General features: G+C 41.6%; 1 protein-coding gene across 1 annotated transcript in view; it reads left to right on the top strand.

Moving 5' to 3' along the window:
* pcsk7 (proprotein convertase subtilisin/kexin type 7) overlaps positions 1–17,297 on the top strand; it is a 225,747-nt gene that overhangs the window by 64,659 nt on the left and 143,791 nt on the right. Inside the window, exons 7-8 of the mRNA XM_043676630.2 lie at positions 4,002–4,140; positions 11,755–11,855. Of these exons, the coding sequence (XP_043532565.2) occupies positions 4,002–4,140; positions 11,755–11,855 (240 nt within the window). The remainder of the gene's footprint in view (positions 1–4,001; positions 4,141–11,754; positions 11,856–17,297) is intronic.

Raw genomic sequence — 17,297 nt, 5'->3', positions numbered from 1 at the left:
GACATCCACCTACCAGCCAGTCCTCCTGGCTTGGCCCCTCTCCAGCACCACCATCTTTTTTCTGAGCTTCTGTCACAGTAGGTAGAGTTGGCTGGGATGGGGGTGGATGGAGTCAAAGAGAAATCAACTAGAACCTTGAGGCCAGTCTTTATCTCCACACGCTGTAGTACAGACAAAAAAATGCGAGGGGTTGGAGGGACTTGTTTTATGGGGAATGCAAAATTTCACTTTATGGGTGGAGATTAAACAGTTAGTTTCCCATTTTCTTTGCTGAAAAACTCTGGAACTACCTGGAAATTGAGTATTTCTGCTGGAGAGTTCAGACCTATTGCTTTCAATCCAATATTTGAAATCACTGTTCAGTACATCGACATTTCTTATTTTGACTTGATTTAAAATGAGGTCAGATAAAAAGAACCATGAATCCAGTTACATATTTTTGTTAGTTCGTACTGATTTTGTGTAGATCATTTGCATATTGCACCCATGTCAAAATATTAAAAAAAGTACATGTGCTTGTGGCTATGAACAAATTTGGAAAAGTGCTCAGCTTATGCCTATTCTGTCTTGTAGAACCTCAGCTGCACCTATTTATAATGGAGACCATTTCAAGAATATTACGTGTATTATTCGTAATGTGCATATGTTTTCATTACCTGTCATTGCCAGTCTCATAGCAGTATGGAAGCTAACAACAGTTCATGTAATGATCAACAGATTCAATTTGGGGCTCCCTTCTGGTACACAGCTGTCAGATATTAACTCACAGTTACAAAGTAGATTTACAGCACATTGAAACTAAACACAGAAGAGCTAGTTGGTAAAATCATGAATTGTGACAATTTCTCCTAATGTGTATGTTCTTTTTACTGGGCAGGTTCTCTCCAATTCATTCTTGTTTTAATATTCTTGCATTGTGGTACAGGAGATTCATGTGAAAAGGAGAACTGAACAATGTTTTATGGTGGCATTTCTGACCTTCCTTTACTCAGTGATTGCTCCTGGTTTTGTAACTTGATCAGTTTCAAAGTGAGTGGTAGCGTAGTGTCGTCGTACATTGTCAACAGCCCAGAAATTGGAAGTATAAATCTCACTGTTCAATAGTACATTGGTTTGACTCAATGGACCTAGCAGGCTGCTTACTACTGAAGGTCTGCTATGAGCTTGTCAAGTCTGTATTAATGCTGCTCAAGTTCCTAGTACCAAAGAAATTTAAATGGCTCATAGAGTTAGAGGGCTGTACATAAAGGACCATCAAATTTCTCTTGCTGCATCTCTGCAGGTACAATGTAAATTAAATTTCATATTTATTATTTATTTGCTTTGTCTTTTGAGCTTTTATCCTCTATTACTTCTGCAGTACCCAGTTATTGCCTTGCTAAGGGACAATCATTTAGGACTGAGAATAGGAGATATGACTTTGCTCAAAGGGTTTTGAATCTTTGGAATGCCCTACTCCAGGGAGATCAGCTCTATATGAAAGCTGCATTGATGAATATACACAAGGATGGGAGATCCGTGGTTTCCCAGTGAAATAACAGGGAGCTGGTGGTGTAGCGGAGTTGAAACCCCAGATCAGCCATAATTGTTGTGAATGATAAAGCAGGCTCAGTGGGTCATCAGGTCTGTTCCTGCACCTATTACTGAGTTTCTAAGCTGTACTTTCACAGATACTAGATAATCCTCATCTTCTGGAAAGATGCCAGGTGAGTACTGGGGTTAGTTCTGGTGACTGCAATTCAGGAAGGATATAAAGACCTCAGAAAGACGTTTCCAAAAAGTATCAGGGAGGAAAGACTCCGTAGCACAGAGATTGGAGATGCTGATTTTGTTTCCTTGGAACAGAAAAGGTTCAAGGTTCTCTTTTTGTTTTTCAGTTTGTTTGTGTAATAAACTTCTGCTTTATTGTTAAAACCAAATGTACAGATCTAAAAGTGGTGTTTGAAACAATGAATGGTTTTGCTGGAGTAAGTAAGGAGAAACTGTTTCCATGGTCTGGAACCAGAAGTTGCAAATTTAAAGTAATTGGAGGGAGACACAGTCATGGGCATAGTTTTGAGAAGATAAGACCATAAGATATAGAAGCAGAAATAAGCCCATTGAGTCTGTGCCACCATTCAGTGAGACCACAGTTCATCTGATAATCCTCAACATCACTTTCCTGCCTTTTCCCCATAACCCTTGAATCTCTTTACTGAATCAAAATCTGTCCATCTCCGAGATGATCAAGAACCACTTTTAAAACGGGCTGTGTCTTGGTGGCAAATGCTTTAGGGTGTGTAATGCTGCCAACTGATGTTCTTACTGGACAAGTCATATCCCAGATTGAAATCTTACTTGATGGATCATGTTTTGGTTTGTTTTTATTTCTTGCAATGGCCATTCACTGAAATAAACACATAAGCTGGTTTTAATAATAAAGCAGAAGTCTATTACACAAAAGAAATGAGCAAAAAAAGAATAAACCAAGCTATTTATAAATAACTTAACGTGAAAGATGTCAAAATATGCAGTAAAAGTACAATCTCATCCATTCCCACCACCATCATTTTACAAATACCAGAGGGAGATCCCTTATCCATCATATCAATAGATTGGAATGATCTGTTTCCTTCATTTTGAGGTTTTGGGACATTGATAATCTTTTTCTTCATGAGTCATAAACTGGGCTTAAATTTTCTTGGCTTCAAAAAATCCCTTCAGGGTTCAACTCAAACATTTATGATCTGAAACTTTTAAAACAAACCCCTGTACTGAGTCACCTACTTCATAGATATTCTAAACTAATTCTTTTCTCCAGGAGGAACTCTTTCTTACATCTATTTTCCACCAACTGCTCTGAAAAGGCATTCAAAGCTGTTATTTTCCTTGAAGGAAAAATGTAAAATTCATTATTCATTTCAACAGTTAGATTTACTCTGTCCAATCGCAAAACGCTCACAATGGAAACAAGTTCACATCACTGCAGGATCTCTCCCTCTCTTCCACCCCCCTCCACCCTCTCCCTCCCCTGTCTCTCACGCCCCCTCCCCAACACCCCTCTCCCTCTCTCCCCCTTCTCTCTCTCTCTCTGTCTCCCCCTTTCAAGAACCATGGATGCAGAAAGCCTGAAAGGTTAATCAATAAACCCCCTTATATGCACACACTGAAACGCACATATCACTAGTTCAAAATCCAAACTCATGCTATTATGATTTATTTTAACCACACGCCTTATAAGTGGTAGCACAATGATAATGACATTGTATTAATAATCCCAAACCTTGATCTGAGGACAAAAATTCAAAACCCACCACAGCACCTAACTGAATTTAAATTCAGTTAATTAATTAACCTGGAGCCAAGTGCTCATGAATCATGATCATGAAAATGACCAGATTGTCGCAGAAACCCATCTGGTTCACTATTGTCCTTCTGAGGTGGGGGTCTGCCATCCTTATCTGATGTGGCTTCCGTATAACTCCAGGGCTACAGCAATGTGGTTGACTATTCATTTCTGTCTGAAATGGTCCAGCTCAACACTGCCTTCTCAAGGGTAGTTAGGAGCGGCCAATTGATATTAGTAAGCCCATATGTGAAGAGCAAATCTAAAGAAGAAGATGTAGGTTATAAGACAATCCCTGGCAGGAGCAATGTGACTACTACAAGAAAATGTCTTGCACTGCATAAAAGTCTATTGGCTTGTGTGTTTTGTTCTCTGAAACATTTTGATGCTCACAAACAATTGGCTAATACCGTTGCAACAATACAAAACTCCAAGTTATAAGTATAGTTTATAAAAAAAAGCTGGTAAAATAATTTTTCATTACATTCTTTCTCTCTCATTTCTTGGAATTGAAGCGAAGTGGTCTATTGCCTGCACCTCCTGGACCTTTAACCAGAAAAAGTTAGAGTAGCAAGAAAATACTTAAAACATTAATCTTATAGAAGCTTACACAATGAAAAAGGAAAGAATTGGGCATGTTTGACTCTACTTGCTTTTCTATGCTCCCCTCATGCAGGCTGCGTTACAGCATGGAGTGATGTCTGGTCGCCGGGGCTTTGGGAGTATTTTTGTGGTGGCCAGTGGAAATGGAGGCCAGTACGAGGACAACTGCAATTACGATGGCTACGCAAACTCCATCTACACCGTCACCATTGGTAAGTGGCAGTCTGAGGTTTCACCTAGTGAGGAGGAGGGTACTGAAGGAAAGCATTTCCTCGCTTGGACGGTATGACATCTCACTGACTCGTCTCTGAGGGGACGTGGGCATCGCTGGCTGGGCTGGCATTTATTGCCTGTCCTTTGTTGCTTTTGAGGAGGTGATGGTGAGCTGCCTTCTTGAACCTACCTGGTTGACCCACAATCCCCTTAGGGAGAGAATTTCAGGATTTTGTCCCAGCAACAGTGCCAGCCCCACCAGTAAGTGACTTGGAGAGCAATTTGCAGGGGATAGTGTCCCCATTAATCTGCTTCCCTTGTCCTTCTGGATGGAGGTGGTCATGCGTTTGGAAGGTGCTGTCTGAGGATCTTTGGTGAATTTCTTGCAATGCTTCTTGTTAATAGTACATACCGCTGCTGCTGCTACTATCTGGTGTGTGGCTTAACCAAAACTGATGGCTGAGATGTTTGTCCAACCCCAGCAATTCTAGACTGCATTGCTGGTGATCTTGGCTCATGGTGTGATTTAAGTAATTATACAGTCCTAAAGAAGGGTCACTGGACTCAAAATATGAACTCTGCTTTCTCTCCACAGATAATGGTGGAGCTTCTGAATTTCTCCAACGGTTTCTTGTGTGATATAAATAGTGTTGCCTGCTGATTCTTTCTGTTTAAAGGGCAAGTTGAAAATTAGGAGAAAGTGAGGACTGCAGATGCTGGAGATCAGAGTCAAGAGTGTGGTTGCCCTGCTGAAGGGCTTATGCCCAAAAAATCAATTCTCCTGCTCCTCAGATGCTGCTGTGCACCACACTCTCGCAGTTGAAAATTATATCCATATTCAAAGTCAGCATCTGCATATGTTGTTCAGAATGTTGTGTTTTGGACTTGTTTTGCTTCAAGACCCAAATAGAGCATAAACTTCAAGACCCTCCTCTCACCTTGTATCCTAATGGAAGTGGGAAGTCCCACTAAATTATTTTAAAATTCCCAATTTAATAGGTAATCTAGCAGAACTCCAGAGCACTGCTGTACAGGACTCAATCTGAGCACTTACATTGTTTGATGATCTTTCTGTGACCTGACAGAATTTGGACAATGATGTTGTCCTGGGATTTTGCATGGCTCCCAAACTCATGATGAGAAGCTTCTGTGCTGGAGGTATTTCTTTTCTGTCCATAATGGAGCTCAGCAGGCCAAATAATAAAGTTTGATCTATTCCCTGTCATTCCTCTTGATCAGAGGGCACAGCTGATTCTTAGCTTTGTGGTACCTTAAAGCCGTGACACATGGAATTTTTTGTGGAGAGTGTAAATAAGACACGGCAGAAGATTTTCTTAATGTTGATTGACTGGGAATTGTGAGGGAGCATAAAGTCATAGTCATAGTGATGTACAACACGGAAACAGATCATTCGGTCCAACTCGTCAATGCCAACCAGATATCCTAAATTAATCTAGTTCCATTTGCCAACATTTGGCCCATATCCCTCTAAATCCTTCCTATTCATTTATCCATGCAGATGCCTTTTAAATATTGTAATTGTACCAGCCTCCACCACTTCTTCTGGCAGCTTGTTCAATACATGCACCACCCTCTGAGTAAATAAGTGTTGTCCCTTAGCTCCCTTTTAAACCTTTCCCCTCTCACCTTAAACCTATGCCCTCTAGTTTTGGACTCTGCTACCCCAGGGAAAAGATCTTGTCTATTCACCCTATCTATGCCCCTTATGATTTAATTAACCTCTATAAGGTCACCCCTCAGCCTCTGACACTCCAGGGAAATTAGCTCCAGCCTATTCAACGTCTCAAAGCGGTTTGTATGTCTATGCTGACAACAAAAAAGACACAATGTGAAAAGTCTTCCAGATTGAACTTGGCTTTTACACAATGACCAGCAGCATTACCGACATTGTATAGAGCCTTAGCCTCCGTACCTTAGACAGGGTGTTATTGCCTGAGAGGGAGTGCAGCAAAAGTTCACTAGGCTGATGTTGGGAATAATATGACTATGTTTTAGGAGAGATTGGTTCAACTAGAGGGCATAGATTTAGGATGAGAGGGAAAGATTTAAAAGGGACCTCAGAGGCAACTTTTTCATGCAAAGGGTGGTGTGTGTATGGAATGAGCTGTCAGAGGAAGTGGTTGAGGCTGGTACAATTACAGCATTTAAAGACATCTGGAATGGTGTATGAATAGTTAGGGTTTAGAAGGGTATGGGCCAAGTGCTAGCAAATGGGTCTAAATTAATTTAGGATGTCTAGTTGGCATGGACAAGTTGAATTGAAAGATCTGTTTTTGTGCGGTACATTTCTATGACTATATAACTGGGTCTGTGTTCACTCAAGTTGAGAAGAATGAGAGGGGATCTGATTGTAATGTGTAAACTTCTAACAGGAAGGGTGTTTCCCTCTGCTTGGGGAGCCCAGAACCAGAGGTCACAGTCTTAGAATGCAGGGTAGGCCATTCGAACACAGATGAGGAAATTAGACCACACTGGGAGTGTGGTCTACCTGTTGAATTCTTGGCTATACAAGGCTGTGGAGGCTGGGTCACTGAATCTTCTCGAGAAAGAGATTTATAGCATTTTGGACATAACAGGCACCAAGGAATATGAAGAGAAAATGGGAATAGGCCATTAAGACAAAGGGTTGGCCATGATCGTATTGAATCTCAGAGCAAGCTCAAAGGGCCGAACGGTCTATTCTTGCTTCTAATTTCTATGACAAGCAGAATGTTGGACTTCCGTGCGGTTTGAAATATGAAAGTGAGGACCTGACATTTCCTCCCCTTCGTCAAGGCATCATTTGAAATACGGTATTTAATTTTGGGCATTTCACTTTAAGACAAGTACATTTGCCTTTTGAGATGATTCTGCATAGGCCAATCAAATAGACCAGAGCTCAGACAATTGGGGTTCGAATTAGCTTTAGTGTCACATGTACTCACATGAGAATGGTGAGAAATTTACAAGTCACCACCTGTGGCGCCATCTTAGGTACCAAGGTACCTAGCTACAGATTACCTTCCGTAAAAGAAAAAAACTGGAAAAATAAAGAATTGAAAAGTCCATCAATGAGTTAGTAAAATAGAGAAATAAGAGTTCAGAATAACAGTCCTTCCAAACCAGGCTGTGCCAGGCTTCACCTCAAAGCTGGGAATTGAAGTCCGCACTGGCTTTCACCCTGGACATCGCCAATGTTGCCTGAGGTAAAAAAGAAAAGGAAAAAAAATACGCAAAAAGAGAGAGGAAAAAAAAGAAACGTAATAGACGGAGCTCCCGCTCAGGAATCCTACTCCGTCACTATCTTGGCGATATGTTGTACTGGAAAGCTGGGTTAGATGTTACCGGATGAAGGGGAGATCTAATCATGGAAGACTTTTTGGGTTGCCCACCAAGCAGAGAAATGGTGAAGACTGATCCCCTGTTTTGAAAGTTCCAGGAGAGTAAAAGACCGAACAGTTGTCAGAGTGTGTGTGTTGCTTTCCTGAAGAAGGGCTTATGCCCGAAACGCGATTCTCCTGTTCCTGGGATGCTGCCTGACCTGCTGCGCTTTTCCATCAACACATTTTCAGCTCTGATCTCCAGCATCTGCAGTCCTCACTTTCTCCTGTGTGTTGCTTATGCAAGGCCATTCGATTATGCTCAAGAGACTGAGTTAAAGTTTTTGTTGCAAATATTTCGTCCTCTGTCTAGGTGACATCCTCAGTGCTTGGGAGCCTCCTGTGAAGCGCTTCTGTGGTGTTTCCTCCGGCATTTATAGTGGCCTGTCCCTGCCGCTTCCGGTTGTCAGTTTCAGCTGTCCGCTGTAGTGGCCGGTATATTGGGTCCAGGTCTATGTGTTTGTTGATGGAGTTTGTGGATGAGTGCCAAAACTCCATCAACAAACACATAGACCTGGACCCAATATACCGGCCACTACAGCGGACAGCTGAAACTGACAACCGGAAGCGGCAGGGACAGGCCACTATAAATGCCGGAGGAAACACCACAGAAGCACTTCACAGGAGGCTCCCAAGCACTGAGGATGTCACCTAGACAGGGACGAAACGTTGGCAACAAAAACTTCCAGCTCGGTGAACAGAACCACAGCAACAAGCACCCGAGCTACAAATCTTCTCACAAACTTTGAAGACTGAGTTAAAGGCATGCTTTTATCATAAAAGACACCAGAAGATTTGCAAGGAGGAGCAAGGAGAAGCTTTGGAGTGTAAACACAAAAATACATTTGGATGTGTTTGAGGAAAAGACTACAATCCCTTGGATACAGGACAAGTCAGCTCTTAGCCTCATTTGTGGCCTTCTCTATAGGAACTTGTAACAGGAGCTGATGTGCAGATGTGAATAGAGATTTGGAGAGGACTTGCTGAATAATTAATAAAAACTATTCTAGTGTAATCACATGATGTATTTTAATTAAAGTTATATTTCTGTGAAGGACCTTTTACTCTTATTATTTATTTATGTAAAAGAAATGAATGCATTGTCAATTGATAACTGTACGATTAACCCTAATCTTACCTCTATGGTGCAATGTATAAGTAACTCTCATTATTCTAGATCATATAAATTGATTGCTCGTCTAATCTAGCTTTAAAGCTTACAGCCTGAGTGAAGTGAAAGTGGAATGTGGAATTATTTATCAGTGATCTTTACATTTGTATGTACTTAAATCCTTCCCAAATGTTCGTATGAAAATGGTACAATCTCCAGTCACTCCTCCATTTATAATTCATTTTAAGATCAAATGACATTTTTATTATTTCTCCCAATCTATACTCGAACTGTGGGATGTCAGTCCTTTTGAAATATGCTCGTTGAGCTGCCTATAAATCGAATTCACTTCTAGCCATTTTCCTTTAATATTTAAATAAATATTTAAGCATGGTGAAGTATCCACTGAGAACAAGTCATATCAAAAACAATGGTTATTTTTAACGTGTGGCATGTTATACCCTAGTGTCGAAGTACCAAGAAGTGATGTACTGAGTAGTTGAGTCCTTTTGTTATGATTGATAAGCCTGCCACTAACTGAGGTAAAGAATAAGTAATCTGTGTAAGGGGTGAACTGCTCATTCTCTTTATTCAACTTGCTCAGTTTTAACATGAGGGAAATGGAGCTTTCAGCTCATTGTACTAACTTTAAGGCCAACTGTGAGAGAAAGAGAGATACTTGAAACCTGAAGTTAAACATAAAACCGGAAATAGGAATAAGAGTAGGCCATTCAGCCCTTTGAGCAAGCTCCACCATTCAATACAATCATGGCTGATTGTCTAACTCAGTCCCCTGTTTGGGCTTTCTCACCACACTCTTTGATCCCTTTAGACCTAATTTAACTCTTTCTTGGAAATATTCAATGTTTCGGTCTTAACCACTTTCTGTGGTGGTGGATTCCACAGACTCTGTGGATAAAGACAGTTCTCTGCATTTCAGTCCTAATTGGCCTGTCCAGTATCCTTGGGCTGTGACCCTTGGTTCTGGACTCCCCAGTCATTGGGAACATCCTTCCTGCCCTTTACCCTGTCCAGTCCTATTCATGATTCGGAGATGCCGGTGTTGGACTGGGGTGTACAAAGTTAAAAATCACACAACACCAGGTTATAGTCCAACAGGTTTAATTGGAAGCGCACTAGCTTTCGGAGCGACGCTCCTGATCACCTGATGAAGGAGCGTCGCTCCGAAAGCTAGTGTGCTTCCAATTAAACCTGTTGGACTATAACCTGATGTTGTGTGATTTTTAACTTAGTCCTATTCAAATTCTATAGTCTTCTATTAGATCCCCATTAATTCTTCCAAACTCCAATGAATATAATCCTAACTGATCAAGTTTCTCATCATAAGTCAGTCTTGCTATCCCAGGAATCAGTCTGGTAAACCTTTTCGAACTGTCCATAACCAGAACATCCTTCCTCCAATGATTCGCTTATTGAATACTGGAGCAGGCTCAAGCGGCTGAATGGCCTTCTCCAATTCCTGTTTCTTTGATCTTACGACCTTATAAGGAAACAAATGCTGGCAATATTGCACACAGAGCATCTGAAAGGGCAGGGGAGATCAGTACTTCAAGTAGGATCACTGTGGAAACGCATCCAAGACGTTAGTTCATCTGTCTTATTCTCTAACTCTCCCTCTTCATCACAGATGCTAGTTGAACAGTATACCTGCAGAGTTTTCTGTTGTTAATTTTAAAATCCCAACCCTACTTTGGCACTGTAGGGAAAGACTGTTCCCTTTTGCATGTTATCTGGGGTAGCCCTGACCTGTACATTGGAGGAAAGAATCCCTGAGGGTTAACATGGGCAGGATCACAACATCAGTATTGTTTTTCTGCTTCACATTGTGCTGCTGCCAGTCTCCTAATGAGGGAGCTAAATCAGTGGGAAGGCTGTAGTTTTGGAAAGATAAACGTAACTTGTGCCAACACTGTCTGTGTGTGTGTGTGTGTGTGTGTGTGTGTGTGTGTGTGTGTGTGTGTGTGTGTGTGTGTGTGTGTGTGTGTGTGTGTGTGTGTGTGTGTGTGTGTGTGTGTGTGTGTGTGTGTGTGTACCTCCCCTACATCGTTGTAGGGCAGAAGTGAATAAGGTTCCTCCTGGGACAAAGAAAGGGCTCCTGCACTTAATCCCTTCGCTGATGATAGTTCATCGCTGTGATGCCCTCCACTTAGGAAAAAATAAATTTTAAGTCCTGGCCCTATAAAATATTTCTATTCTTACTGTAACAACCACTTTTTTTGTTTAGCATCTTTAATGCAATAAAACAATGCACAGGGCTTCATAGGAGCATAATTAAAATGAGATTTAACACTAAGATACAAACACAGGTATTAAGATAAGGGGCCAAAAGCTTGGTCAAAGATGTATATTTTAAGGAGCATTTTAAACCTGGAGGGTGAAGTTTAGGGGGAGAATTTTTGGGCCTAGGGCCTGGATCTAGCCACCTGTGATAGAACTATTAAGATTGCCAGTGCTGCCTCACAGCGCCAATAACTATCTGTATGAAGTTTGCACATTCTCCCCGTGTCTGTGTGAGTTTCCTCTGGGTGCTCTGGTTTCCTCCCACCATCCAAAGATGTGTAGCTTAGATGGCTTGGCCGTGCTAAGTTGCCCCGTAGTGTCTAGAGGATGTGCAGACTAGGTGGATCAGCCATGGGAAACGCAAGATTGCATGGATAAGGTCAGGGGGTGGGTCTGGTTGAGATGCCCTTTGGTGGATCGGTGTGGACTCGATGGGCTGAATGGCGTGCTTATACAATGTGTGGGAATTCTGTGATAATGAGGCCAAAATTGCGGAAGAGCAGAGATACTGGTGGAAAAGGGCTAAAGAAAATGATAGCAGTAGAAATTACATGTTTTCTTTAACCTGGACAGCAATATTTTGTGTTGTCACTATCTACCTTGCCATTATAACTTATTTTTTTCCGTCAACAGTTATATTAGTAGCTTTTGTCATGGAGAGATCTTGCTACACCAAAAACATGTTTTATGGCATAAAGCTGCTTGAATCTGTGTTGGGATTTAATTCCTGATGTAGAATTAATCTCGCTCTTACTGCAGTGCACATGGGTTTCTGTCGTTCTAATGTTTAATGGTGTCTCCTTTTGTTTGTCCCTATCCAGGAGCAGTGGATGAAGAAGGACACATGCCATTCTATGCAGAGGAGTGCGCCTCCATGTTAGCGGTCACCTTCAGCAGTGGTGACAAAATGATGAGGAGCATTGTAAGTCTGTCAGTTGATGCTGTGCGCTGTAATACCCAGTGTTGGGTTAAAGCTAAGATCAAGGCACGAGTTGGTGGGGGGATTTGTTGAAATCATTCTCAGGTGAACGTTCAAGACCGTTATGGGTAGGAGTTTATAAAACCGAAAGGAAAAATTGAGAGCATTTTATAGGTTTCTGCCTTTAATATTGATGAAGAGAAACAGCTAGATGTATTGCACTTGCATTTCCAAAAGTCATTTGATAAGATGCCTCATAAAAGGCTGATACTCAAATTCCATCCTAGAGTTTGCGGATAACATATCAGCATTATGAAGCAAACCACATTGAACACCCAGAAACAACATCTCATTCACTTGGAAGGTGTGTTAGATGGTGAAACGGAGAAGCAAAGGACTGATGTTGCATCTCCTGCACTTGTATCAACTGCGCTGTAGGTAGCAGGGGGACTAGCTGGAGTGGCTGAACCAGGCATTGCAAAGGTACAGTCCCTTTCAAAATATTTGAGGGGAAGTTGTTTTTGGTGGTGGCATGATGTTAAAGACACCAGAGTTGGCAGAAGATAATCCACTGAATCAGAGACCGGTGGAGTGGAAAGTAAGGACTCCATTGTAGCTCTAGGAGGAAGGGGAAAGGAGGAAGGCAGATGTTATGTGACATTATCGAAGGTGTGCTGGCTCTGCTGGAACAAGGAAGAGTGGAGTTGAGTGGATGGTTACTTTGAAATGGATCAGAAAATGCAGGGATGCTGAAAGAGCATAGAATGATCAAACATTGCGCAGTTCTGACTTTTTTTAAATTTATTTTGTGGATTGTAGGCCTTGTTGGTTGGCCAGCATTTATTGCCCATCCCTAGTTGCCTATGAGGAGGTGGTGGTGAGCTGTCATCTTGAACCTCTGAAGTCCACCTACTGTGGGTTGGCCCACAATGCCTTTAGAGAGGGAATTCCAGTATTTTGACCCAGCGACAATGAAGGAACAGAGATGTATTTCCAAATCAGGATGGCGAGGGGAACTTGAAGGTGGTGGTTTACCCATATATCTGCTGCCTTTGTCCATCTAGATGGAAGTTGTCGTGAATTTGGAAGGTGCTGTCTGAAGATGTTGGGTGAATTTCTGCAGCGCATCTTGTAGATGGTACACACTGCAGAAAGACTAACATATTTGACGAGTCGTGACATTGGCTAAGGTGGTCTTGAGAATGTGGGCAGACTGCAAACCTGCCCACATTCAGAAAGACTAAGGTTTTTGAGGAAGAAATTTGGAAAAAGTGGGCTAAGAACAAACAACAACACATCGAGGGAATCTTGAAGCGAAGAAGGTGGATTACATTTGGGGCAGTTGGAAAAGCACAAAGGATTGAGAGTAGACTTTTCAAGGAAGGGATGATTGCACACTTTGAAGTTAAGGAGAACAATCGCTAACAAAAATATGCTGTTTATGATGTTGACGTTAGCCCATACCCAGTGTTGCTGCAGAATTACAGAATTTTGAAGCACCCCTTGTTATTAGGAATGATATGCAACATGTTTTACAGTCTGAATAGTTGGCCTATGTAAAGTACAGAAAAACAGACTGAACAAAACATTACTGCCTTATCTGGTCCTAGTTATTAAGTCACAGTGTTAAAAGGTGTATAAGGAAACTAAAGGATGCTGTGGTTTAGATTTTATTGAATATTATTGTGTTGTAATTGCATAGGCAGAAATATATGTATTTGAAGGGCTTGGCTAATCCTAAACATTATCTAATCAGTTATTGTCCAATCGAAATATTCCACTCCTGAAACGTCGATTCTGCCCATTCATTGTACACAATGATAGAAATTCTTGATATTCTAATTGTTGAAATTGCATAAGGTTTGTCTCATTTCAATATGCTTGTGTATCGGTTCAAACACAGCCCCTGTAAAGCTCTGGTTGAATTTCATTTTCAAAATCTTGTACCTTTCTCCACAGTAATCAGTTCAGGCCTGTGTTACAATAGAAGAGTGCTGTATTCACGTCGTTTCCTCTCCTGCTTTCTCCTTTTTTCTCTTCCCCTCCACCCACCCATCCCTACAACACCTCAGGCTGCTCATTTAATTCTGTCAAGTCATTTCACAATCTCTTCTCTTTGATTAGTTCCTGTTCATATTTAAACAGCAATGTTATCAAACAGTGGGAGAGGAAACTCACCAAGCACTGGCAAAAAAAATCATAATGACAGATCAGAGCTAATTAACTCTCTACTTTGGAAGTATTGTTCTAATCAGCTCAGTTGGTTGGGCAGGTGGTTTGTGATGCAGAATGATGCCAGTAACAAGGGTTTAATTCCCACACCAGCTTAGGTTACCATGAAGGACTCTCCTTCACAAACTCTCCCCTCACCTTAGGCATGGTCACCCTCAGGTTAACCCACCATCAGTCATCTCTCTCTAACGAGAGAGCACCTCTATGGTTTGGTCGAACTTCAGCAACTTCACCCTTACTTTTATTATAATCGAGGGAAATGGAATGACCATTTTATGCACAGCAAGGTCTCACAATCAGCATTGAAATTAATGGTTAGTATTTTATTAATGTTGATTTGAAGATAAATATCAAGGCTCTCAGAACTCACCCTTTCAATGGTGGAATGAACCTAAAGTAAAACTTTGGTTTAATGTCTCCAAAAGGGCAAAAGAGGAGAAGAGTTGGGAAGCGCTGATATCAATAAGATGTCAGCTTTGGCTCATTGATAACCATCTGATGGTGTGGAAAGAATGTAGAGAGTTCAAAATTCACTCCAGAAACTAGAATCTAATAGCAATGGACAGTCCGACCCTATCATTCAGAAATAAACTAGCGTGCTGTGGTCTACCTCTAACTTGGGCTTTTAAATCAAACGGTGTGAATCCCTTCTTTGGGAATATGATGGTGATTTGATCAAAATGTCCTTTTAAAATTAAAGCACAGTTCACTTAAAACCATGTCTTCAAGAGTATCTCCAGTGCACTAACCAGATCCCCAGTCTGTACTGAATGAGCTAGTTTCAGATGGGGCAGTAAATCAGGATATTTCATTTGAGGTTTTGCAAATTTGCAGAGCCATTTTGCCAGTTTTTTTGCTGTGAGCTTTAACACAGTCACTTCTGTGGAAAATGTGTGATACCCAGTGTTAGGGGTAATGCCTGTACAGTTCTCCCACCTTTTTCAGGATTACTTTTGAGGAAAATGGTCATTGGTGAAGAAGGGTTAATGTGTCAAAGAGAGATGGGGGTTTTGAAGGAGGTCAGAGATGATAAAATGTAGGGCTGGAAAGACACAAGAGGTCAGGCAGCATCAGAGGAACAGGAAAGTCGACGTTGCGGGTTGGGACCCTGCACCACGCAAGAAGGGGAGTTATTTGTGGTGGGACATTAATAAAGTTTAATGCATAAAATATGTAAAATATGCAGTGATAACAATTAGTGTGGTTTCTTGTTTAAACTAATACTCATGCCAGTGAGACCAGAGTGCATCTATCATCATTCCCCTCTATGCATCACAGATGTTGGACTTGTGTTGAGCAAGAGATTTATTTGGAGAATGGAAAACCAACAAAATAATGGCTTGAGCACTTTGGGATTCAAACTTTGCGTACCATGGAGTTAGGTGACAGATTTGAGTGGAGTTTCCTTGTTTAGATTTCAGCTATGAACAGTGTGGGGACGTGCCAAGTGAAGAATGGATTGTTTACTTGGAAAAGGGGAGGGAAGGGGAGAGTTGTACTGTTGCCTTGATAATCCTTTTTTTTTTGTACCCTCCTTTAACCAACTACAGATTAACAACGCTGAATGTTTAGGAGCTTGTAAGTCACTTACCAGAAATAGAGGGAATTGAACAATTCCTCAAAATACAAACCATCTGATTTGATTTATTTATTGTCACATTTTGTATTTTGTAACAAAATACAGCAAAAATGTATTGTGTCACCATTCTTTGGTGCCATCTTAAAACACAAAAATGGACCAAAACATCGTGGGCAGCACGGTGGCACAGTGGTTAGCACTGCTGCCTCACAGCGCCTCAGGTGACTGACTGTGTGGAGTTTGCACATTCTCCCCGTGTCTGCGTGGGTTTCCTCCCACAGTCCAAAAATATGCAGGTCAGGTGAATTGGCCATGCTAAATTGCCCGTAGTGTTAGGTGAAGAGGTAAATGTCGGGGAATGGGTCTGGGTGGGTTGCGCTTCGGTGGGTCGGTGTGGACTTGTTGGGCCTGTTTCCACACTGTAAATAATCTAATCTAATCTAATCTACTTAGATTATAATGGTATTATTTTATTGAACTACTTAAGCTTATTTGACTATTGAAGTTGATTCAAAAGCTTAAACGATGTAGATATAATAGCTGAAGTGGTAAAGGAATGTTTTTTAATTTAAAGAACTAAATGGACTTTGCTGCATATATTTCCTTTGACTAATTCTCCCCTTAAAGTGTTAGCATTGCTCGACCACTGCTTTTTTTATTTGTCCCTGTGATAAATTCAAATACAACACCAGGATTTGAGGTCATCTGAACTTGGGCGACACGGTGGCTCAGTGGTTAGCAGTTCTGCCTCACAGCGCCAGGGACCCAGATTCGCTTTCACCCCAGGGTGACTGTGTGCAGTTTCCACTTTCTCTTTGCACATTCTCCCCGTGTCTGCGTGGGTTTCCTCCCACAGTCCAAAGATGCGTAGGTTAGGTGGATTGGCCATGCTAAATTGCTCTTGTGTCCAAGAATGTGCAGGCTAGGACGGTTAGCCATGGGAAATGCCGGGTTGGGGGAATAGGGTAGGGGGATGGGTCTGGGTGAGATGACGTTCAGAGACTTGTTGTGGACTCGATTGGCCGAATGGCCTGCTTCCACACTGTAGGGAATCTGTGATTCATAAGCTAGCCTGACATTCTGAGGAAGCTGGGAAAGACCAGCTAACCCAATGAAAGTGGTTCCCTGGCCTACGAGAGCTGTCATTCAGAAGAGACATTAAACTGCATCTCTTTTGTGCAACAGCTTAAATGTTCAGCCACTTTTCACAATGTACCTTTTGGCCAAAGATTTACTTCTGAACTGTAGTCTGGGTTCTTATCAAGGCAGTTGCAAGGTCTAATTTGTGCACAGAAAGATCCCATGAACACCAACTGTGTTAGATCTGAAGCTGCAGAGAGGTTTGAGGGCATTCCCCCCCCGGCCCCCCCACTCAATCCCACATGATTTCCTATGTTAACCCAAACAAGCAGACAACGCCTCAAGTTAGCATCCTTTCTGACCAGCAGCTTTTCAGACAATGTAGCAGTCCCTTGTGAAGACACTGAAGTTTTGATCCTGAATTGTGCTAATGACCTGAAGTGAGACTTGAACCCACGAACTTCTAAGTTCATTTAAGAATTCTGTCAACTAGTTAGGCTGACACTTAGTAATTTGGTGGCAGGTTAAATTGAAGGAGAAACAAATGTTGTTTT

Source organism: Chiloscyllium plagiosum, unplaced genomic scaffold (assembly GCF_037043375.1).
Source record: "Chiloscyllium plagiosum isolate Xiang-an unplaced genomic scaffold, Cpla_swu_hap1 HiC_scaffold_29, whole genome shotgun sequence".
NCBI lineage: Eukaryota > Metazoa > Chordata > Chondrichthyes > Orectolobiformes > Hemiscylliidae > Chiloscyllium > Chiloscyllium plagiosum.
This window is presented reverse-complemented; position numbering and strand designations above follow the sequence as displayed.